General features: G+C 40.5%; 1 protein-coding gene and 1 non-coding gene across 9 annotated transcripts in view; both read right to left on the reverse strand.

Annotated features, from left to right (window-relative positions):
* The window catches only part of JADE3 (jade family PHD finger 3), a 65,838-nt gene that overhangs the window by 26,970 nt on the left and 12,350 nt on the right, over nt 1–26,518 (reverse strand). For 4 of the 8 annotated variants that reach the window (XM_074535734.1, XM_074535732.1, XM_074535733.1 and 1 more), the window contains 3 exons: nt 20,709–20,761; nt 5,489–5,548; nt 4,268–4,350 (listed from right to left, as the gene is read on the reverse strand). In XM_074535734.1, the coding sequence (XP_074391835.1) occupies nt 4,268–4,350; nt 5,489–5,537 (132 nt within the window). In that variant the 5' untranslated portion in view covers nt 5,538–5,548; nt 20,709–20,761. The remainder of the gene's footprint in view (nt 1–4,267; nt 4,351–5,488; nt 5,549–20,708; nt 20,762–26,518) is intronic. The other 4 variants (XM_074535731.1, XM_074535735.1, XM_074535736.1 and 1 more) reach the window with 1 other exon arrangement.
* Nucleotides 9,424–9,496, reverse strand: TRNAK-CUU (transfer RNA lysine (anticodon CUU)). Its single transcript has one exon. It is a non-coding gene; the product is annotated as a tRNA-Lys (tRNA).

A 26,518-nucleotide genomic window follows, 5' to 3' on the forward strand; every position in this document is an offset into this window, starting at 1 on the left:
TTGCATGAAAAGGATATCCTTTTAATTGCTACAGATTTTTCAAGTTTTGGCCTCATTTTTCAATGCTCATGGCTGCCTTTTCTGTCCAGTTCTTCCATCACAAGGACAGGCAGGACTGAAGCACTCTAGCTCTGCTGTTTCCAACCCATTCACACTTTACTGTTATGCCTGCTCATTCACTTCAAAGGTAAAATAGCTCAGCTTTTTCACAAGCAAGCTCTTCCACACCTTTCTGCATTTGGGTCACCTCTTCCTAAAGAGTTCAAATAGCCTGAGACAGTATCTCAAAGGAAAAAAAAATCATAGAAGTAACCGATGAGTTTGCACCTCCAGCCTTACGTATTTTTTAAAAAAAAACTACTAACCCAAGCAGGCTAAAAAGTAGCTCATGGATAGCACACGCTTGCCAGAGGTCCTGAGAAGCCTGTACACATCCCAGATAATTCAGAATTTTTTTAAGTGAGCATGCACATAAAAGTGGCAGTCTCTTATTACACATGGTGCATGCAAAGCAATATAGTTTAACCATGTTGCCCATTCAGTCACAGAAAAAAATAAAGCACTTTCAAACTGCAAAAAGAGTCCATTTGCTGCCAAGAGTCTAGTCTTACAGGCTGCTTCTCAGGATCAAGACCTGCAATTTATGTGGCAGTTAAATGCACTAAAAAGAGTTTCATGTACCCAAGTAATGAATGCAGACCATTTACTTTTGGAAGATAAGCTGCATTTCACATGATAATACAGCTGTCACAATCAGCAATGAGGGATTAAAAATTACTCCTGCTGTGAGATTTGAAATCTTATTTGCAAAGAGCAGTAAAATATTACCATGTTATATGGAAAAGGTTTAAAAAAAAGCACAACACTAACTTAGCCTTTTTGCACTTTCAAGGAGGAGACAGGATTGAAAAACGATATACATAAATTTGAGTGTCATAAAGATCTCTTGGGCTCTTTTTTGACCCCACAAGCATAAGGGAAAAGACATGGTCAGTCATACAGGCCAGTCCAGCTAATGCATTTTCCCTGCAAAAATTACTCCCACTACTCTGCCATCATTTTCTGCCTCAGCTTTCATGGAGACAGGAAACTGCCAAGTACAGGCTTCATGCTGAGCCAGACATCCAAATGTCTCCTACCCTGCTGCTCCCACACAGCCTACTGCAGAAGGCTGTGAGTCCCTCCTGTCTATGTTTAAATCCACTGAGGGGCAACACCACAAATGCTATGCAGCCAACATCATCATAAAAGTCTACAAACCAGCTATGACTTTGAAATACTGGTGTGCCTCTAACCTCAACACAATTTATTTATTCACAGTAAATGCTGAACTAATTGGATAACAGAATTTTGAAGTCACCATTTCAGTAGTTTGTGATAGACAGTAATCCAGAAGGTGAGCAGTGAGAAAGAGACACAGCCCTGCTTTTGACGCTACCTACAGAAGCACCATGGTCTGAAGAAGCATCATTACAGGCTTCCCTTGTTCTCACCTTCTTCTCCAAGGAGCAGACTGGAGTAAGTTGAAACCAGGTCCAACCCACTAACATCAATCAATCAATCTCTTCTGGATTGATACAGGCTCTGGGAATGGGCTTTGGCACTTGCACTGTAACACAACACCTCTTGGCCTGGCAGTAACACCAGAGACCTCGCTTCGCTGAGGCCATTCCCAAACCCACCTGCATTCTAAAGCACCTGGAAGGCAATTCAAGCAGTCCTCAGATGCAGCCACTCATCACTTTTTACAGGCAAACTCAGAGGACACCAGCATATTTAGATAAGGCCTGAACTGGACATATACTCACTACTTGCTTATTGGAGCACCAAACCCAAGCTTTTCTTTGGAGAGAACCCAGGTACTCAGGTTGGGCTGGTGATGGTACAGGAAGGGGAAGAAAGCATATATACTCACGTGCAATTTATTTGAAAAACCAAGGCTTACTGGCATGAAAAAAATTTTAATGTATGAAGACCATGAACAAAAATATTCCCAAACAACTATTTATAGCTTCGACCTTCTAGATTTTCTGCATCACTAACTCAAGAAACAGCCTGCTGTCTGGCAAGCAGAGGTGAATGAAAGGAGAGCAACGCCAACTTGTTACAGAGAGGCCTTGCTAAAGAGATGCTGTCAGCCTGAAAATTTAAATTTCTATCTAACAGATATTAGATGTGTAGTGGGGTACCTTTTCAGTATTTGCTTTGCTCCCCTGTCACCACTTGATGCATAAATAATCAATTTCAATGCTCTGCTGGCAAAAGCATTTTGTATAGTACACTTCCCAGCATATGCTTTTCAAGGGGTTGGAGGGAGTGCTTGCTTTTAGTGGAATAAAAGCAAAACATAAACAATAGCCAGAAGTCTTATGTACAAGAGGTACAGCACTACTGTCACCTTCCCTTCCATTCCCTTTCCAAGAGAACTTAATTTCAGGGATCTTTTAAATGTTGTACTCAGAACACTCTTTCCAAGGGGGATATTGTTCTAAAGTTTGGGACTTTTTTCCTTTTCTTTTTCTTCTTTCTTCCACCCCCAAGGAGGAGAATCTTAAGTCAAATATGACAAAGAAATTCCAGTATTACTAGAAGGATTACATTATGAAATAGACTTTGAAATTTCAAGTGTATACTCCAGGTTTTGTTCTTCAAAGTTTCATATTTTAAGCATTAAAGGAATCAAGATTTTGCCTCAGAACTGGTAAAAGACAGCAAAGATGATCGGAAAAGGAGGAACTGAAAACACTACTTGTTTTAATTGCTAGATGTCATGTAAACAGAAAACTTGTATGCTACATAGCTGGACCACATCTTCATAATTATTATTTTAATGTACATATGCACATAGAGAAAAAATGGAGCAAACTCAGAGAAGGCTGTAATAGGGCAATTCCTATGATGAAGAGATACAAGAATAAAACTGGATGGCTGGGCAGAAAGAAGGGACTAGCACTGAGGTGTATCCAAAACAGCAACAAGCCTGGCAAAACATGTGCTTCAGCTCCCATTTGCACAGCTTGACTGGTAACAAAGCTACTGCCTAGGCACACATGAGCAACACTTACAAGACCTCAGTAGCCACAAGCTGCTTTAAGATTTAAATTCTTACAGAACCATAATCCTCATAACATCTTAAAGGCAAAAAGCTTAGAGGGTTTTTCTTAACGTTCTTGGTGGCTGCAAATAAAACACTAGGTAGCTAGCTAGTTCTAGCCAATTTTAATTTTTTAACATTTTTGCATTTTCTTTAAGAATTGAGTTTTCTTGAATTGACTTGCAATGAGAATTAAGCTTCCAAAGAAATGACACATCCTGTATCATTTACCCTGTTCTTACCACACCAAAACCACCTAGTTAGCAGCACATAGAAAAGAAGCACAAAGCATATTTGCTGAATAGCTTAAGCTATAGGAGCATGATCTACATATTTCACACAACTTTGCACTGCAGTAACCACTCAGGTAAAAAGCTGCTGGTATAGTAAATAACTTAAATTCTATAGAAATAAGTGGGGTTTGTCAGTGTTTTTTCAGCACTCAAACTGAAATTCTGAAGGACTCATTCAGAGGCAATATGATAACAAGTAAGGGGAATTAACTACAAGAAATATTTCTCAAATTTGTAGTTGGCATCTGACTTCAGCCCTGAAGAAAGCAAGCATAAAATCTGGAGAAGGCAGCCAACAAATCTTCCACTAGGAGGGTCTACCAATGGAATGGTCAACAGGATGGCTTTGGGCACTGGATTGTGCAAAAATGTCATTTTATTAAATAGGTCAGTACAGGTCCAGTGACAGTGGTAAGTGTTGAGATTCTAACAGGTGGAGATGGCAGAGTACACAAAAATCTACATTGACAGTAAAAAGCCAAGAGTAACAAAGTAGCAAACACTGCATATACATATCCTACCCACTTAAGTGTCCCACTGTTTCATCCTGAAGCAGACAATATCCTTCCCAAACACATACATATTAGCCACTTTTCTACTCCTAAAACCATAACAGCTTTTCCCAATTTCAAAATAATATTAAAATTCCAGGGAAAGAACAAACTACATATTACCATCTGCAAATGCCATAAGTCATTTTGGACCATCACACATCAGAGCTCCTATAATACTCACACAGTGAGGAAAATGAGGGTTCACAAAGAATTTGACAGGTGACAAAAGGACTCACCAGCAATAGATCCATAGCTCACGATCTTCAAGGCTTAGAAACATGAAAACTGCACGAAAGAAAACTACCAGTGACCAACCCAGTTCTTACCTCAGCAGGCTTCTTTTGTTCATTTGCTGGTGTTTTTGACTTGCTCCTGTATTTTGAACAAGAAGAAAAGGAAGTGGAAGGACCTGTTAAAAAAAAAAGAAGAAATAAAAAAGGATCATTATAGCTCAGTTCAATTCATTTATTTTCCAGTGAAACACAAGGCACTCCAATCTCTTGAATTATAATTTTTGACAAGATGTGGGCAAAAAAAAACCTGTTAGGCAGTCTGTAGGCTTAATTTCAGCTCTTCCTGTTCCACTCGTTCTTTATAAAACCACAGCACACCAAGTTTATGGGTACACTCTGCTCTGCCCAACACAAGCATGAGTAAACAGAAACAAGCAGACAGACTGCTTTCTTTCATTTAGTTCCCTTCAAACAAAGTGGAAGGAAGAGTAAAACAGAGCTTGAAAATGCTCAAAAAAAAAACCTCTAAAGAAAAAAGCAATGATACTAAAATGTGCTAACAAGAGATGCAAAAAACCCATAGTGCGATATCTGAGATGTTTCTGGCAAAATGTTATTTTAGCAGAGGATACATCCATGACTTGCAGTGAGTATGACAATGAATCATTATTATGTACAGAGCTACTAGGTAGGCACTGGTTTATAAGATACAAACAAGACCCTGTCACACAGGGTTGTTCTGTTTTGGTTTTCTGGCAGATAAAATGGGAAGATATTCAGGTAGATGTCTGCCAAGGAACACTTAAAATGTAACTTTACTAAATTGTTGAACAGAGAGAAATGGAGTAGATCAAGAACTCCATTCAGTATGAGATAACAGAGCAATCAATGTACTGATTATAATTCTAACACATTAATGCTCAAGAAGCTTGCCACCCCCAACTATTTTAATGTTGAAGCTCTGCATACCATGAGACAATGGGATTATTTTTAGAAAAATAATCACAGAATAGAACCCTGGGCAGTAAAATTTCTCTTGATTTACAGATTTCTTCTTGCCAACTATAAATGAGAAAGATATACAAGTTTCTCTTGAAATTCTAAGTATACTCAGAACTCCCCTTATAAGATTCTTTGCCTTATTCTCCTCCTATAACATGATTCAGAACACCAAAGACCACAAATGCAAAAAGAAACCCACCAAGAAACATTTTTTTTTTAAATTTTAAGAGGTTAAACAGTTTGCCCTCAAACCACAGAGGGAAACCACAAGGGGGTGATAGACCAAAGAAAAAACTAGCAGGTATTACTTACTCTCATTGTCTGAACTGTCACTGGTGCTTAGATGCCTGTGGCGTTTCATCCTGACGCATCCTAAAGAGAAAAAAAAACCAAGTTGATGGCAATTGTTCTACCAGAAAATCACTTGGCTGCTGGCTGATGCCAAGTTCTTCTAACTAAAGGCAAAGCTCCTCTGAAGAGGCCTTGGGCATAGAAACAATCCCAGTCCAGTCACCATGTTTTATTTCTGCAAGCAACTAATGGATCACAGTGCTATTTGTGAAACTGAGCACCCTCAAAACCAGCATGCCTCTGCTGGGCAGAGACTGCTTTTAATTTTGCAGAAAAAGTGCAAGCCGCCAGCTGATTCCCGGCAGGGCATGAGCGTGCACTGCTCCACTCAATGTCCCATCTGTTCAGCTGGAGCAAGAGTTGCCATGGCGGCAGGAGCTAGCTGAGAGACAGTGGAGGCCAGGAAATAAGGTGGATGCACAGCAAGGCAGGGATTTAGAAATATAACACACCTTAAAAAAACCTAAACAAACAAACAAAACACAAAGAAACCTTAAGGCATCGATGCAAAGCAAAAGGCAGATTTTAAATAGCGACAATCATAGAAAGCAGTGACTGATGCCATTTAAGTTATCTGATCACCCTTTATTTCACAAGCAACGTGGTTTTCAGAAGTTTGAGAAGTGATCAAGAGCTTCACTGAGAAATACTTCAGTGGCACTGCACCAGCTGCATTAAAAGAAGGTTTTGAACTTTTTGAAATTCAATTTTGAACATGTAATGCTACAGAGAGAGGAGAAGAAGAACCTTCTGCACTTCTACTTAATAAAAGAAAAATCAAAACAGTTATCACCTATATACTCTAAACAAGTGCCAAGAAAAATCCATATATATTCTTACTAGTCCTGCCACTCCATAACATTCAATGTTATGTTTGTTAACTAAGGTTCAATAACAGTTTACAATTAATAGCAGTAAATAAAAATCACCCCTATGTTTGTAATGGATTGAATGAGAAAATCAATAAAGAAAAGAAGTAAAAAGTAATTATAAAGGAATATACAAGAACTCTATTTTTTTTTTTTTTGCTTCTTTTTAAGCAGAAGATATGCTCAAGTAGGTTGCAGATAGCTGAACCTGAAATGTCTGCAGTACTCTAAGTGCCAGCTTGGCTACACCTGAAGTATAAACAGCTTCATTGCTTAAACATAACCACATGCCATTAAAAAAGCAACACAGTTGAATATCCCATTTGATAAGCACTCCACATTACTTACTGTACAATGGCTCTTGAGATTATCTAAATACCACGGGATAAACAAGATCTCCAGATAAGAGAAGCCTGCCCAAAGGCTTTGAAGAGATTGAAATTGAATTGTTTGCAGCACAAGTGTTTAATTTAGTGGAAAATTTCAGCAGTCTTTATGAGAGTGAGTTTACTGAATCTAAATGCAGTGATCAACTCCAAGTTTAAATCAATCCTTTCAACCTGTTATACAAAAAGACATTGTCTACACTCCTGAAAGCTGACAAAGGAAGCAATGCTTCCAGTTATCAAGAAAGCAGATACAGAATTTCTGAGTCAGGTATTTAACCTGGGGGAGGAAGAAAAAAAGACACAGGACAAAGGTCATTTGCATCATCACTTAAGCATGGTATAAAATTCCATCACATAACAAATAATTTCACATTAATTCACCTTCTCACAGCTCAAGCAACATAGGGGAGACAAGGCAGCCATGCTACATGTGCAGACCAGTGTCCAAGAAAAGAGCAACATCAAATATTAAATAGTCAAAACACCACCAGGGCTTTGCTTCCAGCAAGCAACATAAGGTAGCTTGTACAGATGAAGAAACTTCCATGAAGCTCTTGGACAAAAGTTGTTTGACATGTAGAAGGCACTTGAGTCAGAAGGACTTGTCTTTGTATATATTTTGGGGACACCAGACTTGAAGTTTGCTGTAGGGTACTGAAGGCAGGTGTACACGACTACTTTCATATTGTCAACTTGTGAAATTAAAAGGCATGGATTTTAATCAAGAGCAAATAAAACTTACTCCCATTTTAGCAAGAAATGGAAGTGCTTGCTACTTGCTTTGCTTTTATGTCTAGGTGAATTTTTGAGCAATTGTTAAAAGGTGTTGCAAGCCTATGGCAGGTGATTCCCATCTCTTAGAGCCTATATAAATATGCAGCAATAAAACTTTTTCACTCTGTACTAAGGACAGCTATCTGCAAAGCATAACATGAGCATTCAATTAAAGTAGGGTCAAACATGAGGCTGAGAGAGACAACTACAGGACAGAACACCCAGGAAGCCTGGACTCCTGCCTGGGCAGCTAGGAAGGAAGAGTAGAGATGCCTACGCTCCAAAGAGAGCTTACATAGAAATGGCAAGTGTAACAAAACCTTTAGAACAGAAAGCTCACCTCTGCCAAAAACTCCATGAGAGTAGAAAAACAAACAAACACACACTAAACAAAAGTAACAAGCTGTTATTTGAGAACTGGGTTTGTAGCAGCTCGGGGAAGATTTACACCTCCATGATAGCAGACAGAAACAGAAAAAGTAGTCACTGAGGGCAAAAAGCCCAAAATAGTAATAGTATTGGATTCCTGATTTTTTTCAGCAATATTAACCACATTAACAGCGTATAAAAATCCACAGTTACAACAAATTACTGGTGGGGTGTGTTTGGTAAGTCAGGTTATTTAAGTGCCTAATGGGCTACAAGTTCACCCTATGTCCCCACATGATGCAGGAGGACCCAGAGCCTGAGCACCATTCAGCAGAGACCACCTCTACAGGGGATTTCACTTTTCTGTTTAACAGAGAACCGCTTTGCTGTCCCCTTGTGCACACTGGGACTGCCACACAACTTCCAGCTCACTTCCACCCAAGGCATGAGGGCTAATCAGAAAGGCTCCCTGATAATGATGCTTCCATTCCCTAGACACTAGAGAGGGATCCCAAAACATCCATTCCATGGGAAAGCTCCTACCTCACTTCACCTGCCTCTGAATAATGGAGAATCAGAAGCTGCTCAGTTCAGAGAAACAGGGGACACCCCTTCCTCCCACATGAAAATTTATGTCAACCCTTCCCAGCTTCAGTCCAAAAGCCCCAAAGCAGACTGGCATTCTTCAGTTTGTCCAGGCATTTTGCAAATGGACACGACGAACTTCTTGATTCGACAGACTTAAGTTTCAACATTAACACTTTCTTGCAGTTTCAATGTTCAAGCTCAGGGAGTGTAAAGCAACTCAAGACTGAAACGTTGTTGCAGAGTGTCCTGGGTTGACTATATGATGCTTTTATCCCCAATCGTCTCATTCTGTTTATGTTGAATAATAATAAGTTTTGTACCTTTAAGAGTGTTACAGAGAGTGAAGAGGGAGAGAGAAGAAGCGCGCAGTTTGTTTTCAGACTCACTCACTCCTCCACATTCCTGCTCCTGACTGTGTTGTCTGCGGACAGACAGCGGGACAGAGAGCTCTTCTTTTGCTTTTTAGTTAGTGTTAGCTAGCTGAGGCAAAGAAGTTCCCTGGACTGTTTTTTCCCTTTTCTTTGGACCTCTTGGAACTGCTCTGGACTGAACACCCAGGAGAGCACCGGCAGCTGCAGCTGTGGCCCACCGGGCCGGCCCTGGCCTGCGACAATTCCAGCACTGAGAGACTGATCAGAGACTGAGTGAGCTGCTGCTTGAACCCGGGGTTTTTCTCAGTTTGTCATCTCTTTTAGAGTGGCAAGGGGTCTCATTGTTTTGATACTGTTTTGGTCTTATTGTTTAATAAACAGGGGGTTTTTTTTCCACCTTTCTCCAAGGAGGTATTTTTCTTTCCTCCCGGACCAGTTGGGGGGAGGGGCCGATTGGATCTGCTTTTCCCACCGGAGCTCCTTTGGGGGGATTCTTCCCCAAATTTGCTCTAAACCTGGACAAATACATGAATTGGCGCCCAACGTGGGGCTCGAACCCACGACCCTGAGATTAAGAGTCTCATGCTCTACCGACTGAGCTAGCCATGTATTTGTCCAGGTTTAGAGCAAATTTGGGGAAGAATCCCCCCAAAGGAGCTCCGGTGGGAAAAGCAGATCCAATCGGCCCCTCCCCCCAACTGGTCCGGGAGGAAAGAAAAATACCTCCTTGGAGAAAGGAGGAAAAAAAACCCCCTGTTTATTAAACAATAAGACCAAAACAGTATCAAAACAATGAGACCCCTTGCCACTCTAAAAGAGATGACAAACTGAGAAAAACCCCGGGTTCAAGCAGCAGCTCACTCAGTCTCTGATCAGTCTCTCAGTGCTGGAATTGTCGCAGGCCAGGGCCGGCCCGGTGGGCCACAGCTGCAGCTGCCGGTGCTCTCCTGGGTGTTCAGTCCAGAGCAGTTCCAAGAGGTCCAAAGAAAAGGGAAAAAACAGTCCAGGGAACTTCTTTGCCTCAGCTAGCTAACACTAACTAAAAAGCAAAAGAAGAGCTCTCTGTCCCGCTGTCTGTCCGCAGACAACACAGTCAGGAGCAGGAATGTGGAGGAGTGAGTGAGTCTGAAAACAAACTGCGCGCTTCTTCTCTCTCCCTCTTCACTCTCTGTAACACTCTTAAAGGTACAAAACTTATTATTATTCAACATAAACAGAATGAGACGATTGGGGATAAAAGCATCATATAGTCAACCCAGGACACAGAGCAGATGAGGCACGGCTCTACCCCCCTCCCCCCAAAATGCCTGGAGAAAATCCTCGTTTCTCAGTCACTATAGTGGTCATGATTCTCCCTACCTTAGGAAGTAAGTAGGGGTGCTTTGGCTATGGACTTCAAGAGTGCACAGACATTATAGGCAAGCACAGACTACCTCAAAAATTATCATTAAAAACACAAACACAATATATTAAGTGCTTTTGCCCCCTTTTTTTCATTTTTAGTCCACAGAGAGACTGACATCTTATTAATCACTTGTATGACAACATATACAAATTCTAAAGATGCCCACCTTCAGGGATCTTCTAAATGAAAACTGAAAAACAGAAGCAGCAGTAAGAAATCATCATGTCACAAGGAAAAAGATGTTCAACTCTCCAGGCAATTACTGCAATGAAACATTTGCTGGCATCATTTTTAATATGAATTAGTAGTTATTCCTAAACTTGAACCATATTCTACACCTGTTGTACTTCTAACTTGCCAAGCCATGGCTGCACATTTATGCCCAATCTGTTTGAAACAGTTTAAGACATGAACTGCAACTTTAATAAAGAGAACTCAGCATCACTGCCTGCTGTCACCTTAACAACTGAACACAGGTCAAGATGCCCTGAACTTCTCTGTGGGTTTAAGCAGAAAACAACCCCAGGAAAACCTCCGCCACAGACAGCAGCACTATGCTGCCAGCTTTTCCTGGCTTCCACAAGGCTGCTGTACATATTGGGAATTTTGCCCTGGAGACAGAATCGATGCTTGTATCCAACACATCACTGCACTTTCAAGGAAAGCCAGGAAAAAGCCACCCTGCACATGCCTGGCTGAAATTAAAACATGAATCCCAAGCTAAGAGGAATCAACACCTCAGCCAGCATGTGCAACAATCTTAAGATAGTAACACTGATATTTCCAAAAATCTAAGAGATATGTTTTGTAATTAATGATTTCTAAGTTTTATTTGCTCCTTTTTGCTTATTCACAAGTACTTGCACTGCTAAAGTGAACAAGAAGCAGCCACTTGCCTCCACCACCATTCTCTCCTGCCCCTGAGGAAAATCAATGTAGCACTGACTTAAGGCACTTCCCACTTTTCAAAAGCTAGTTACCATGAATTACTCAAAAAAAAAAATCACTCAAGTAGCATATGTAAGTAGCAGACAGGTAACAAAATTTCAGAGCCTTATCCAAAACAAAAACCCATTTCAAATATCTGCAGAAACAAGACAAACAAATGTTTTTTTCATTTTCAATTTGCATCAGAGTAAACAACTAAATTTACCAAATAAACTATTACCTTTAGCTACTTTTTCTAATGCATTCCTCTGCATAGTTCATCAGTAACAGCAGACATAAGGATGAGATATCACAGTCTGAATTTGTACAGCATATTAGGCAAGACATCAGTGACAAGCACACAAAATGAATCCTTACAGAGAGCCAAGATTTCTGAACAAAACAGTATCTCCAAGGAATAGCCGTGCTTCCTGGCTTCAGTTTGTTGCAGACAAAGGTTAAACACATCCATACACTACTCAGTACCTGTTAGGACCTATAAAGATGGAAAAGAACCAGAAAATTCAAGAAACTGTAAAGCAAATATATCCTAGACCTGTGAGATTTTACTTCTTCACATCTCAAAATAGCCTGACAAAAATGGAATTGGCCACAACACTATGGAAATTTTCAAGTGGGACAAAAAGTAACCTACTTCATTTTATTAAAAAGAAAAACAGCATCTATGTATGAAAACCAAACAACAGGCTACATGCAAATTTCAGATTAAAATTCTGTACTTACATTTTTACAATATGGCTTGTCTACAATAAAAAAGAAAAAAAAAAGGCAGAGGCAGTAGGTAGCAATTTCCAAGTCTCCAAAATGTGGTTTATGTAACTGTTAAATTTAGATTAGGAAGCAAATTATCTTGAAAGGTCTCCAGGAAATGTAGTACAGTAAAACCATTTAAATAGGTCAGATTTCATAGTCAACTGCCAGGGAAATTACGAAATATGAATAGAGTTAATGCAACCTTTCAAATAACTAGAGGAAGAGAGATCACTCGTGTTTGGGTTTTTTATTATTATTTTTTAATATCCTATCAAATCTCACAAAAAGGCTATATAAACTGGAAAAAATACTCACTTAGAACCTGATGTAGCAATATTTGCTACACTGAAAAGCTTTGAAAGGTTAAACAAGTCACAGAAGAGGATGATCAGCAAACTAAGTAGCAACCTTAAGAATTCTGTGATTGCTTTTTTATTTCACTCTAACCAGAAAATTCTTAAAAATTTGTAGTATACTCCTACTGTACTCAAGAGGTCCATAATAGAGTGACCACATCTATCCTAGTCTCCCCTAACTCTCAAAATAAAATAAGGAATTGTTTTGTGAAGATTGTTCTGGGCTTACTTCTGGGCTCACCACAAAGTAAAATTTTTCTTGCTACTATTCCATACTAAGTCTCAATTAACATAATAATCTGTAATTCAACAAAGGAGGAATGCACCAGTTTTTAGAAGCAGCAGTACCAGCAACAGCCAATTCCTTTGTCATTAGGCAGTAAGTAACTGTAGCAAGCAAGGAAGTGCACATTACAGGAATCTGGCTAATAACATGGGTCTATATGAAATGCAGTAGCAACAAGACAGTCTCAAACTCTGTCTTCCTTGGATGTTGCATCTTTATATAAAGCAATTTGGCAGCTGCCTCAAAGGTACTGAAGGTTTAAAAAGGAGAAGAAAAAAAGAAGTCCAAAATATCATATTCCAACATGACTTACCCCTTAAAATTGCTAAATTCTGAACTGGACTGAAGTAATCTGATAGATCATAAAACTAGGATGAAGAAACCCCAAATATAATCACATAGACACATTCATTGTGGACTATGGGCCAAAAGGGAAACCTGACATCACTTCACGTGCCCTTCTACCATGATGATCCATCATTCAGCGTAGTGCAAAGTACTTAATGCCCATCACTTTGCCTTCCAAGTATAAAAAGAGGGTCAGTGATGCTACTTCACATTCATAATGTGCTTTGACAACACGATAACATACAGCACACCCCAAGTACCTTTCCTACCTTGAAAACAGAAGTACAGTTTTTAATTTCTGGTACCACATCCATGCATTGACCCACTGCAAGGGTAGGGGAGCAGATTTACACCAGAGGCCTTCTAAATTGCCTCACACCAAGCAGCTTGTTAAAAACCAGAAATCCTCAGAAGAACAAATCACCAGCAACACGTGCAGTGCCGCCATTACCTCAGCAGAAACTCTCCAAGAGGCTATAAAGATATTACACTGCAGTGTCTTCCCAGTGCTTTCCTGACACCCAGCACTGACTGAGCAGCCTTATTTTCATCTTTGAGACAAGCTACACGTGTTGGCCTGTACACAGAACAGCCAGGTGGGCCAGGCTGACATGGAAATATTTCTGTCTATTAAACATGCAGTTCTAGCATTAGCATCCTGAAGACAATACTGATCTGGGCAGTCCATTAAAACAAAAATAAACCACATCAGACTGTCATTAATTCAATCAAATACACCACTCTATACATGGTTCTGAGCTACTCTCTTCTTCAGACCTCATTATCAGTTTTCTGCTCCTGAACACAACACTGGTTTTATACCAGCTGTTTATTAAAAGGACTATCATTTTCCTAAAACAGCATCAGAGATTTGGACACACAAAATCATTTCCTTCAAAACATCATATTGCATTTGAATGCAAGTCTGCTTTTAATATAAAAGAAAACAACCCCAAATCCCTTCCTTCTCTAGAACCACAACCAGTCTGGTGCTGCCTGGCATCGCCATGCTTACACGCCTGAAGTGTGTCTGTGTAGCTGCAGCCCCATGAACACTCCTCACACCCACCTCCCAGCTCCTCTCACCTTCCTCCTGGCATCACTCCCAGGCAGAGAAAAGGCAAAAAGGAGGGTCCATCCCTCAGAAAAGGGAGTCACAGCCCTCAGCAGGGTACTCTGCCTGCCCACCCCAGCCAGGTCCATCTCAGTGCTGTAAGTCCCTCCCTGGGGGAGCAAGGAAGTCTCCAGCATGATGAAATGAGGAACAAGTTCCCAAGGGGAAAGTCACAATGGGAAGTGGTGGTGCTTGTTTGATACTGAAGAAACAAGCACCACCACCTGCTGAGGTGGCCAGCAGGACACTGCCAACACAAGGATGCCACTACAGCTCTCACTTCCTCTGCTCAGCATCACATAAACTGTCTCTTGTCAGGCTGCTGGAAACAACACAGCAGCAAATTGATCCCTGAAGGAAATGCCCAGGAGGCAGGGCCAGGTCACATAACAGCCCTGAAACTGCACCTGCACCAAGGGCCACGGAAAAGCACCTACCCCAGCTGCTTATCCACTCGGAAGAGCCCTCAGCTGGGCTCACAGTTATTGAACATGTTCTGTTTTACAGGGCTTCCTCAGAAGAAAACTCATACCTGACTAAACACTGACATTCAAGAACCAAGGGACAAAAGAAGAAAAGTCCACTTACTAAACAAAGCTAAGGACAACATTGGCTTTGAAGAAAGACTGATGTGGGTGCACTGCTACTAAAAATGGACCAGGAGAGGTCATCACACCCTATGCTAAGCCAGGCAAACAAGGGGCTGGCTGCCCAGGGGGCTCAGCACCCAAAGGCAGCCACGTGCCCTGTATCTATCTGCAAGGAGACTGCAGCCACAGGCATGCCAGGCACTGGTGAGAAACAGGAGCAGCACACGCTTCACCAATATGACTGAGCAGAAAAACCTCCGAGCGCTTAGCTGGGCTTTCTATTTTAAGAACTGGTATGATTCACGTTACCTTGGCTCTAAGTGTTTTTCAGTCTTCACCATATCTACCCTCATGATAAGCTCATATTAAGCAAGCACTAAAAGCCCTGACATTTCAGAGCTCCAGCGCAGAGCAGCCATACATCACGCTGGAGCCTCCAGCATCAGCAAGCAGCTGCATCCAGGCAGGTCTCCCAAGTGCATATTCTGTGACCTTGTCACTCACTGCCCTTCCTGTGCTGAAGCACATGTGGAAAAAAACAGAAGAAAAATCCCTGTGATGCACTATGTTCTGCTGTTGCACAATGATGAAACTGCAGGGACATGGGAGATGGGGACAAAAGAAAGCCCACAGAAGTATCCCTACTTAATTGAAAATTAAGCAATAACCAGTATTAGACTAGTTCAAGTGAAGCTCCACTTTGCCCCATCTGCCTGATGCTGCCAGCAGTGCCCACTTGTATCTTTTTCTTTTATTCAGCTGCACTAATGCATGCTTTCATGACAAAATACAGTACTAGCATTGCAGCTAGGATCACAGGCAGGAAATACTATCAAAGAAGGAAGGATCCAGAAATGTTTGCTATTTGGGATTATGAAAAACAACTTTTCTATTAATAGCATAGGAAACAGTTCTTATATCCTACAAAACACTTGCTTAAAATAATAATTTAAATTTTTTGTACTTGCTAATAAATATATTAAAGTTGATTTCACTGTTCTTGCTTTGTTCCTTTCAAATATCAAATAAAAGAATCAACAACAGCAGCCTGCATTAACTATTTTATCTGTTTCAACTAATTTTTTTCTTAGTTATAATGCTTCCAAGAGGCTAACCACTTCACTGCAAAATTTTCCATCACCAACAAAACCTGACAGATTGTAAAAGGCAGAAAATATCAATATGCATCTTTATACCCTACACAAAGAAAGTAAGAACACAAATATTTTCCTGCAGGAAACATTAGGTTGATAATTTCTTTCCTTATCTGACAAGAAACAGTTGTCATTTACAAGTTGAAATAAATCTAGATGCTAAAGCTTTCCTCAAGTAAAAAGAGTGCACTAAGGGGATCATTGGATAGGAACAATTAAAGGGAATGTTCTGTCACAGCCAGAACTCTAAACAGTATTTAGAGTATTTCAAATCTCTGGTTGAATACTTACATTCTTCTACATTTTCCTTTCACACAACATGTATATATGCAATTGTATTGTTATTTTGGCTCTCCATGTCAAAATATCACAGCATGAGAAAACATTTACTATAAGGTTTTTAAAAATACTTTTTAGATTAGGTTAGTATTTTCAAAAAAATCTTTTGAAGAGATAAAAAAATCTGTCTTAATAACTAATGATTTAAAATTAATTTTAATGTCTGGTTAATTAAATTAATGTTATTGTACTATCTGTAATATACAACACATCAGAGGACACAGAGGGTTTTTTAGTCAAATATTTAAAATAGATTTATAAAAATAAATACTATTCCAGGTTTCTCTATATCACCAAACTGACATGGGGAAAAAACATAATGAAAGATGTACTGTGGCCAAATGATGTTTGTCCATTTTTATGTACAAAGTAGAGGCAGAAACAAGTATTTTTCTCTGCCATAACACGAGTTGCAGCAATGACTAAAGTAACAGACTTGTTCACTGGGGCTGATACTACCCCTGAAAAGAGGAAAGAACCATTCTATCTGCCCAAGGTTTCAAAAATGCCACATCTTGTTTGGGGAAGCATCCTGAAAACCATGTAAGGTTCAATTTCTCATCAAATGGCCCAACTGAAGCCAAAGTACTTTCATATTTTTAATGAAGGGACACACTGATCAGGACTAACCATTAACAGTCCTCTAAATTCCTCCTTCCTCTTCTATTCTGTGGAAATAAACAAGATTTAAATAACTAATTCTACAGCTCCTAGCAGAAAACATGTCCTTCTCAGGCTGTGCTGATGCAGGTGGCTTTTCTGGCACAGGAGAAAAGGTGCCAACCCACAAGGTGGATCACAAAGAACATGGGGACTTGAACAGGTGGACTCAAAGTAGAGGAGAACACTCTCCATCTCCTGAGGATAAGGAACTATCCACAGCTGACCTTCCAAAGCTGCCAAGGTGTGAGGAAATGAGTCTGCCTCCAAAGCAGGTCTCTTGTCTGCACTCCTGTACTGGCAAGAATGGAAATGCCTACGAGCCATGGAAGTAGGAAGGTGTTTCACTACATGTTTACTCATATGGTAAAAGAGCTACAAGATGCTGCAGCTGCTGCAATTGAATCCCATGCTGTGAAGAACAGTACTAAAATCTCTGCTGAGAAACAGGAAAAGAGGTTCCAACTGAAAGTAAAACTATGAAACTGAACAAAACAAACAAAACCACCCTTACAGCAGCATCACTCTTAAGACTCCATGATGCAAGGCAAAACCTGCAGCTGATATGTTTTGTACATGCAACTCCACCTGCTCAGAGAGGTTTTCACAGGCCTGTAAAGAAGCTGCCTTCTCTGCAGGCCCTTACCTCACCCAGCTGCAGGACATGGGGCACACTGCAGCTGTACCAGTTCCCAGGGGCTCTGCAAAGGAGAGAAGGCACAATCAAGCCTGTACTTGGACTGGGGCAGAATAAAACCACCCCAGACTCTGGCCATGCACCTCCCCAGCTCTGCAACACCAAAAGTGACTGGCTGTTCACAGAGAAGCTGTGATATGGCAGCAGATCACAGGTCAGGCACATGCAGCTGCTCCTTCAGCCATCCTGCCAGTCAGGCAGAGTGCTGTGGGCCTATCACAATATTGACTATGGCTTCTGGTTAATACATACACAGCCACACCACAGCACCTGTGAGACACTTCTAGGTCTGAAGAAAATGGAAACACACACATTAATTGAATGCCTTTAAAAATACAGTACTTGGACATTCCCAAATCACCCGTAGCAAACTACTGTAGGAGGAGAACACCACATTGATGCAAGAGAGGCATCCTTCTGGGAAGGCCCAGGAGCAGCAGCAACAAGCACCAACACAAACCTGTCTGGTTTCATTTGCTACACCCACTCAATGACACAGAGAAAGCTTTATGGATGAGCAACATTAGTGGATCACTCATTGAGGCTAAGTGCAAGGCAGTATCTTCCAGCTCCCTCAACACCCTTAGAGAAGTATTTGTAAAATGTGAACCCCCACCTACAGCTCTAAGGAAAGTTTACCATGGCTTTAGGGTAAGAGATGAAACAGACTCTCTGTGAAAGGAGGATGCAGAAGAGGAGAGATCTATTTTAAGTGGCAAAGAGAAGCAACATGATGAAGAGACTACTCACAGCTTCTCATGGCCCAGGAGACAAGGAAAACAAAGTTACAGAAGAAACTTCAAGGGAAAGTAATTAAATGAAGGGAAAAAACTATTGTTATGTACAAAATGACTTTGAGAAACTCCATGCTATGGCATATTGCAGAGGTTGAAAAACAGATTGAAGAAAATTAAGCAAAATGGAGAATAAGGGCTATTAAACACAATGTCATGTCAATCTGCTGGAAATCCCAAAATCAAAATTTTACAAGAAACAGAGTCAATAGAACTTTATAATGCTTTCTTTCCCGAGGTGTCCACTGCAGACTATTATGAGAGACAGCAACTGGCCTAATTGAGTAAGGTAAATCATCTGAAACTACACATACTCATGATCCATTAAATCCTCTTGTGCTATGGATTTCATTGGTTTTTAATTCACTGCTTCCTAACCTGACCTCTATGGACTACAGATCAGAGGGGTGTCTATAAGGCCATGATAAATATTGAAATGACTCTGTTTATCAGATAAGATTTTGATTATGATGAGCACACTCAGCAGAGATTCTGACACTTGACATACTGTTACCCTTAAAATTTGTTGATTGCTGTTCACAGAACAATTCTGATCAAAATTATTAAGTAAAAGATTAGATCATTCCCAGTGTGCTTGAGTTGTTGATTTTTAGTTTTTCTTTTTAAAGGAGAAATCAAACAAACAGTTGTACAAATACAGCCTACATCCACCTTAGGGCCCTATCCACTTGGGATTTTCTTTTGGGTTCTCTTCTATTCTGCAGAGATTCAATCCCCTTAATAACTAGACTTTTAATTCCATGTCTCAAGTTTAAGAATCCACTATGCTTTCATTTTCTTACATTTTTCCAAATCTGGATAACTAACAGTGTTCTCATGTGATTCTTACAGGTTTATTATCTCAAACCTTTCCAAGATACACATCTGAAGTTATTCTGCCTCTCTCCTCCCTCATAGGGAAATAACCCAAAACCTCCAGCCAGCACTGTATTGCTGCACACTTGAATTTTGCAAGCTAAACACTTAAAAACTTACCTAAACTACTTAGAAAAATTAAATCTGCTTAAACCTGTAAAGCCTAAACATGATAGTGATCCATCTCATCTGAGCCATCAATTTCACTGGTGAAATCTATCTGAGGTCATCTTTTCCAACTGCAATGGCAAAGCACAATGCATCACAGCCCTGCTAACAGTACAGAATCAGGTGGGAGGAGAGGCTGATGCTGGCTTTGTGTAGAAAAGAATTGCTAAGCCCTGACCCCTCGAAGACAAAGCGATGGTGCAAGAGTAGTCAAGGCCAAAGCTCTATTTGCAGAAAATCAATGGGTTATGCACAATAGCAGCTGCACTCAGATGTTCACAGCTCAGCTGGAGTTTGTAGAACTGGTCTCTAAATTCAGAGTATTTGACATTGAAAACTACGAAAAAAACCCCAAAAAACAGTCCTGCCCTCCCCCCATTTAAAAAAAAATATTAAACGGTCATAACAGAAGCAAGCTTTGATCTAAAATTCTTGAAATTGAGATGAGTGAATCCCTTCTCTTTGCCACTCCTTATGATCTTTGGTAGCCAGCCAAATGGCTCAGCTTAGCTTTACTTTCCACATCAGTCCAAAAGTTGAATAAGTAATAAAACTTGCATGAGGAGAGGGCTTTATAATCACATTAGAGACATGCAAGGGAGGCCGGTTACCTCGGTTCACCGGACAGCTTGAACAAGGCTTCATAATGAGGGACAGGTGTTGGCACCAATTAGGAACACTCAGCTCACTGCTGACATTGGCCCCTCAAAGCACTGACTGCACTTTAATCCTCTAAACCACATAAAAGAAAAGCAGAGTGGGCAGACAAAAAAAAAATCTAAAAATGCCTCTGCAGAGGATTGGAATATTTTTGCTTACTTAAGGGAATAAAATAGAAGAGTCACAAAGCTGCAGAAAGTTCACTATGAAGTATCTTAAGTATAACAAGAATATAAATCTTCTGCACAAGCAGAGTATTTAATTTTAGGAAGGGTATCACCATGTATAGTGTGCATTCATCACAACTATCAGAATTTACATCCAGAAAAGAATCACAGAATAAAAAGGAGTAGAAGCAGCACAAGCAAATACTGAGTTAAGATAAAATTATTCCATCTATGCCTAACAGCATTTCAAACATTACGGGATACATAAGACAGATTTTAACTGAGATTATTACGGAGTCCCGCAGGCTGAAATGTTACTGTTAACAGCTTCTTTTATGACTTCCTCCCCTTTAAAAGACTTTATATTCCTTTAAAATTCAGAAAGCTTTCATTCAAAAGGTGATATCTGAAAGTTGAAGGTATATAGATTCAATTTACACATTGTAAACACCAACACACATTTATTTATTTATTTATTTTTAAGTATTAGTTCCTCCCTCACTTACATGCCAGGTCATGAGGTAGATGTTTTCGCTTCAGCTGATGACATCACAAGCTCCTAAAAAAACGAAAGGAGTGCTTTTAGGTAGTAGGAATGACATCAAGCATTTCATGTTTGAGCTACAATTTAATCTTTGGCAAGTAAGTGAAGGTTGTATTAAATTTTTATTACAGCTTTCCCAAGCAAATGATATGCCCAGAATATAAAGCCTTAAATTCCACAATTCTCTTTTGATATGAGGGAAACTGATATATATCAGCTATATGTGCACCTACTACGATAGAAATGCAATAAGTACAACAGCTAAAAACAAATTTATAAGAATATTCTCAAAGTTGATTTTGCCATCCTCTTAATATGAATGAACTTTACTAATACCAACAAAATGAAATTTTGATTAGGATTTTCTCTATCCTGTTTTGGCAATAAAACCACTTCAACAAACACATTCAAATAGATGCACACTTATTCAGCTGATTTAAGGTGTTCATTTCTCCTTATACACAGATGCTTTCTTCATTCAAGAGGGTCTTCCATGAACCACGCATGCTTGGAAATTCACAGGAGGGCAAACAAAATAAGCATAGAGGGAAAGCTCCATGTGGCTCCTGATTTAACTCCCCACGACATTCCTCCAGACCTCTCCTTGACAATCCCGAATAGCTTAGCTTCCCTGGCAGGGATTCTGCTTACTCGCCCTTTTTAATCTAGTCCTGAGCCTTGAGCAATATTAAACATGGGAATAGAAGGCATTTTTCCCTCTACCAACTGCCCACATTCCCCTGCTGCAGGATCATGCACATGTATGTTTTGTGCTCTATTGTAATGCACATGGCAAAGGCATTACAGCTGTCACACCCAACAGATGAGTTGCAGCACTCCTCAGAGATGTCAGCAGCCCGACCAAGGGCTGTCCTGGCAGGCAGTCTGCCCCATGCCTCGGAGCAAAAAGTTAACAAAAACAGGACAGCTATGAGCTGTGGAAGAAAGTATTACAGAGCAAAAATGCAAGTAAAAACCGAGGAAGCGATAACTGCATAGCCTGTCAGAAGAAAAAGAATTCAAAATGGGGATATGACATGGTTTTTCTAACTGAAATAAGGCAGTTTCTGGCCGAAGTGTCAGCACCGTGCTCTAACATCTGCGCTCCTCCACCCATCTGGAGTACAAGAAAAAGATACAACCACCCATCCACTAAGGAGTGGCACAGATCCCATTACTTATTACAACTATTGTTGCTCAACTTAACTTAGGCTGTGGCATCAAAAGAAAACATTTCTTTACAATGCGAGGGGGGCAGGGGGGGTGGGGAAGAGAGAAGGAACACAATATATTACAGCTCCTGTATGTTGACTATGCAAGATTTTGAAATTTTGGCTCTACTAATTCTATTTGATTTAAAGTTTCACTTTTGGGTGTTTTTTTTTGTGTTTCTGTGTTTGGTGTTTTGTTTTTTTTTTTTTAGGGGTTTTCTTTTGCGAGGGGAGGGGGGTGGGCAGCAGAGGTGCTTGGCTGGTTTGGGGGCTTGTTTCTTTTTATTAAATCTTTTTAAGTTCCTCTTCCCATCTTCCTGACATTCTCTGGCTATACCCCACATTAAGCAATTAACTTTGAGCAACACAAGAAGATCTGTAGATCAAAGCAGTACCAGAGCCAAGGTCGTTGAAACATGAATCACACTATGTGGGTCGAGTTTTTAACTCGAGATAAGCAGACACACTCAGCCACTACCACCACACACATGGCCCAAATCAATCCACAGGGTCCATCCAGAGGGACCCAGCTCAGGGGCAGCAGGAACGCCTGGCACACAGGGAGTGGGGGTCACCAGAGGGGCTCACTTAAACAGCTGCTCTGCTGGTCCTACCCTGCCTGGTACTCTGCCTCTACCCTCCAGCTAAGAAATGCCAAGAGCCTCACCCGCAAAACACACTGGAGGAGGGAGGGCAAGCGAAGAAAATAAGTAAATAATTAATAAATGGCTGGCTAGGTTTCCAAACATGACTTTGAATCAATTTTTCTTATGACTTATTTCATTATGGGATAATTCTTTAATGTCCCGATCAAACCCATTTAATATAAGTTTTCCATAGAAACACAAGCAAAGCCCTGGTTGTGGCAGCTCAAATGGGATCATTAAAATGCAACACAGCCTACAACTTGCAAGTGTGAACAAAACCACAGCTTTTGCCTCTCAGCTGAACCACAAAACTAATACATTTTTGAACTCTTCATTAAAAACACATTTATTTGCTCAGTCAAATGCCAAGATGAGCTCTGAAATACTGGAAGGTTCAACTAATAATTGTTTTCTTTCTCTAATCCTTACAGTATAGTCATAATCTTCAGTCCCAACTTTACTTATTTCACAACCATGAACAAATATACACAATGGGATGAAAAATACAGTTGCCCCCACAAAATACTATTTCCCCCCTCCTTGTTTTAAAATCTGTCTCAACATATTGATTGAGAAACTCTAAATTAAGTAACCTCAAAATAATGATCAGGGGGTTCTTCCTCAACAGATTATAAAAAATGGAAGAATACCAACCTCCCTGTGAGCAGCAAGTTCAGGAGCAAGGTAAAGAATACACAGAAGATGCTCACCCTCCCTTCTACACAGACTGTCAACAGACTTAACTCCTACTCTCTAGATGCATTTGAAAAAGCAATGGGCCAGCAACAGAAACTGTGGCATGAAGAAACAAAAAAAAAAAAAATTATAGGAGCTAAAGGACAGTGTAGACATAGAAAACAAACTTAGAAATGCACAGTAGCTTTTCATAAATACTGCCTGGAAACTAAGCGTCACCAGGGAAAAAAGCATCAGCAAGATTTATTTCTTAAAATACAACTTATAAGAACAGAAGGCCACTTGGAACACAGATCTATTTTTGTAGTTATCACTACTGCTATACTATCGCTCTCTCTGTAATTTACCACAGTGCTTACCAACAGCCAAGCCACCAAAACAAGCATTGGACTGGTTGAAAATAGAGCTTCGTGCTTTTCTCATCAATCATCCCACACACTGTGCTGCCATTTGCAAAAACAGAGATGGTCACAGAATAAAGATCTGCCAGGGTCCTGAAAAGGACAGCCAGGTAGGACTGGGAACTCAGACTCTGCATTACAGAGGCTCCTGGGCTTCTCCAGGGGAGCTCCTTCCACACAGTGTGACCCTTGGTGCCAGCAAGTTGTCCCAACACTTTAAGCACACCTTTCCCCATGCTGCTCAAGCCTTTCCCAGGTCTCTCCTAGCACTGGACCTTGATGATCTCACCTCTTTTTTGTTGACACAGTTTGAACACCAACCTAACTCTCTTTTAAGTAGGTCCTTGTCTTTTCTCCAGACTAAATGAAACCCAGTTTTCTCACCCTCTGTTTATAGCACATGCCTTCTACGTTTCTGATTCTTCTAGTTGCTGCTGCCCACCACCCTTTCCTGGGCTGGCACACAAAACCAGTATGAAGTTTGATATCCTCAACAAAGTTCCCCATCTGAATCCTTCCCTACACAAAAAAAGGCTATTCTCTTTTTACAGAAAAATATCCTTTACAGTCACCTGAGCTGCAGATAATAATCCTACATATAAACTCCAGTGCATTTGCTTTTGCAGCAGCACGACTGTTGTCTCAAGTCCTGGCTGTGAGCAATTATTGCTGCTGGGGCCCACTGCCCCCAGCCTGCAGGCATGCAGCCAAAGCTTTATGTCACAGAGCTGCCCCTCCATGCCCTGCTCAGCCCCATCCAACCCCTCCTTCCAGACTCCATCTCCAATCAGCCAAAGTAACTTGGAGTTCAAAGCATCTTCTCAAGTAGACATGCAGCTCCATCCAGCTTGATTCAAGTATTGAATGAACAGAGGCCTCATTCCTTCACCCACATCATTAATTGCAAATATTAATTCACCTGTCTTGTTTGAAACTAATTAGCAATTATCCTCTTAGTTTCTCTCAGCAGCTACAAACATTCCTGTGAGCATTTCTGCTAATCCATGCTTCCTTAGCTAGCTTCTGATAGTATGGATTGCCTGATAACTTGCATCATCTACTGTGCAATTCCTACCTCACAAATTACTTTCAAAACTGAATTAGAAAGCTGGTCTTGTGATGCTTCACATCTCCTCCATAAATAATCCCAGTGATATAATACTGCTTAGGTGGGAAAGGTATTAGAAAAATTTGTAATTTCCTGGTTTTTTACAGATTGTTTCAGATATCTAGCACATACAGACAGCTCCCCACGGACTACCAGTAAACACCACACAGACCTCTTACAAAAGGCAGGTCAAAAAATTAATGCTACCAATACAGCAAAAGAAATAAAGCCAGTAGTCTTTAAGATTATAAATATAGTATTTAAGGTAATGGTACTCCTTCCCTTATAGTTCTGAAAAAATCATAATAGAACAAGTATCCAAACACCAAAACAGTTCCCATCATATTTAGCTGAAGAGCTATTTCCAGGCAATACTTATCCTGCACTGATTAGAGGTAGCAAAGAAAAAGACAGTAAGCTTTACGAAAAGTCTTGTAAAATCCCTACAAAGTCTTTGAAGCAAACCGTGCTGGATTTCTGCTTGTAATAAACTGATTTGTTGTTTATTCTTCCTCTTCTTCACAAGCTTCTAAACAGTACTCTTGATTTTTATCCCTCTTCCACACTGGCTTAGCCAACAAAGTAATTCAGTATAAATTCACAATTTCATTGTAAAAATCTAAAGACAGTCCATCTCACCTTAAGGTATACAGACGCTGAAAGCATTTAGTAAAGCCTGCAACTTCCTAGCACCTTCAGCTCTTCCCACTGTCACAAAACTATTTTGTGACACCTTTATGCAGCAACAAGCCTATTCTTAATAACAGCCAGTGATTTAGTAATTCCCAGCAACCAATTAAACTTGCTGGGAAAAAAATTTCCCACAGCAGCTTACCCCACCTTCAGACAAACAATGCAGCAGGATGTCTAGAAGGATAGGTTTCATAAGGCAACTAACAAGTAACATCAAGACATTTTATGAAATGCTCTGAAGTCCTGGGCCCCAGGCAATCAGATGGTGATCCAACACAGCAGCTATTTAGCCTGTGTGCAGTGCCAACCACTCTGCAAAACACTCAAAACATTTTATCGATTACTTGAAAATCATTGTTACACAACATAAGTTACATACACATGCAAAAAACTGAGTCAGGCTGAAAAAACTGCCCTTACAGGGAAAAGCTACTAACACCAACATAAACAAACACCTACTTTAAGATGCAAAGTTGTTTACATTCTTCATATACAGATTGGAAATTATAATTAGTCAAACAAAAGCCTGCATCTGTAAGAGATGAAATTAAATGGGACACACTTAAGACAAAACCCAAAAGGTTTAAGCTTAGCATTAAGGAAACATCCTGAGAGTGAGAACTGCTGCCCCATGTCCCCAGGGGGAGGATTGGAGGCTGCAGCTCTTGACGTTTAAACAAAGATTGGACAAGAGTCCCGGTTGCTGCCAACACAACATGCTCCGCGGAGCCCAGCTCTTCCCAACGCAGCCAGAGGGCAAGGCAACAGTACATGGGACTTGGGTATAAAGGGCTCTGCACAAAGTGGTTTGTGGGGACTGTCTGTGCTGAGGGCTGCACCTCACCATGAGACACGAGGAGCAGCAAGTACTGTGCGTCAGACAGCCACAGAACTCACGTGTATGCTGCATGCTGGGGAGAGCAAAGCAATCGCAGGCAGCTCTTCCACCATTCCATCTCTTCCCTACATCAGAGACTGAGGGATCTATCTATCTATCTATCTATAGGTATCCCTGA

The sequence above is a fragment of the Zonotrichia albicollis genome, chromosome 2, assembly GCF_047830755.1.
Source record: "Zonotrichia albicollis isolate bZonAlb1 chromosome 2, bZonAlb1.hap1, whole genome shotgun sequence".
NCBI lineage: Eukaryota > Metazoa > Chordata > Aves > Passeriformes > Passerellidae > Zonotrichia > Zonotrichia albicollis.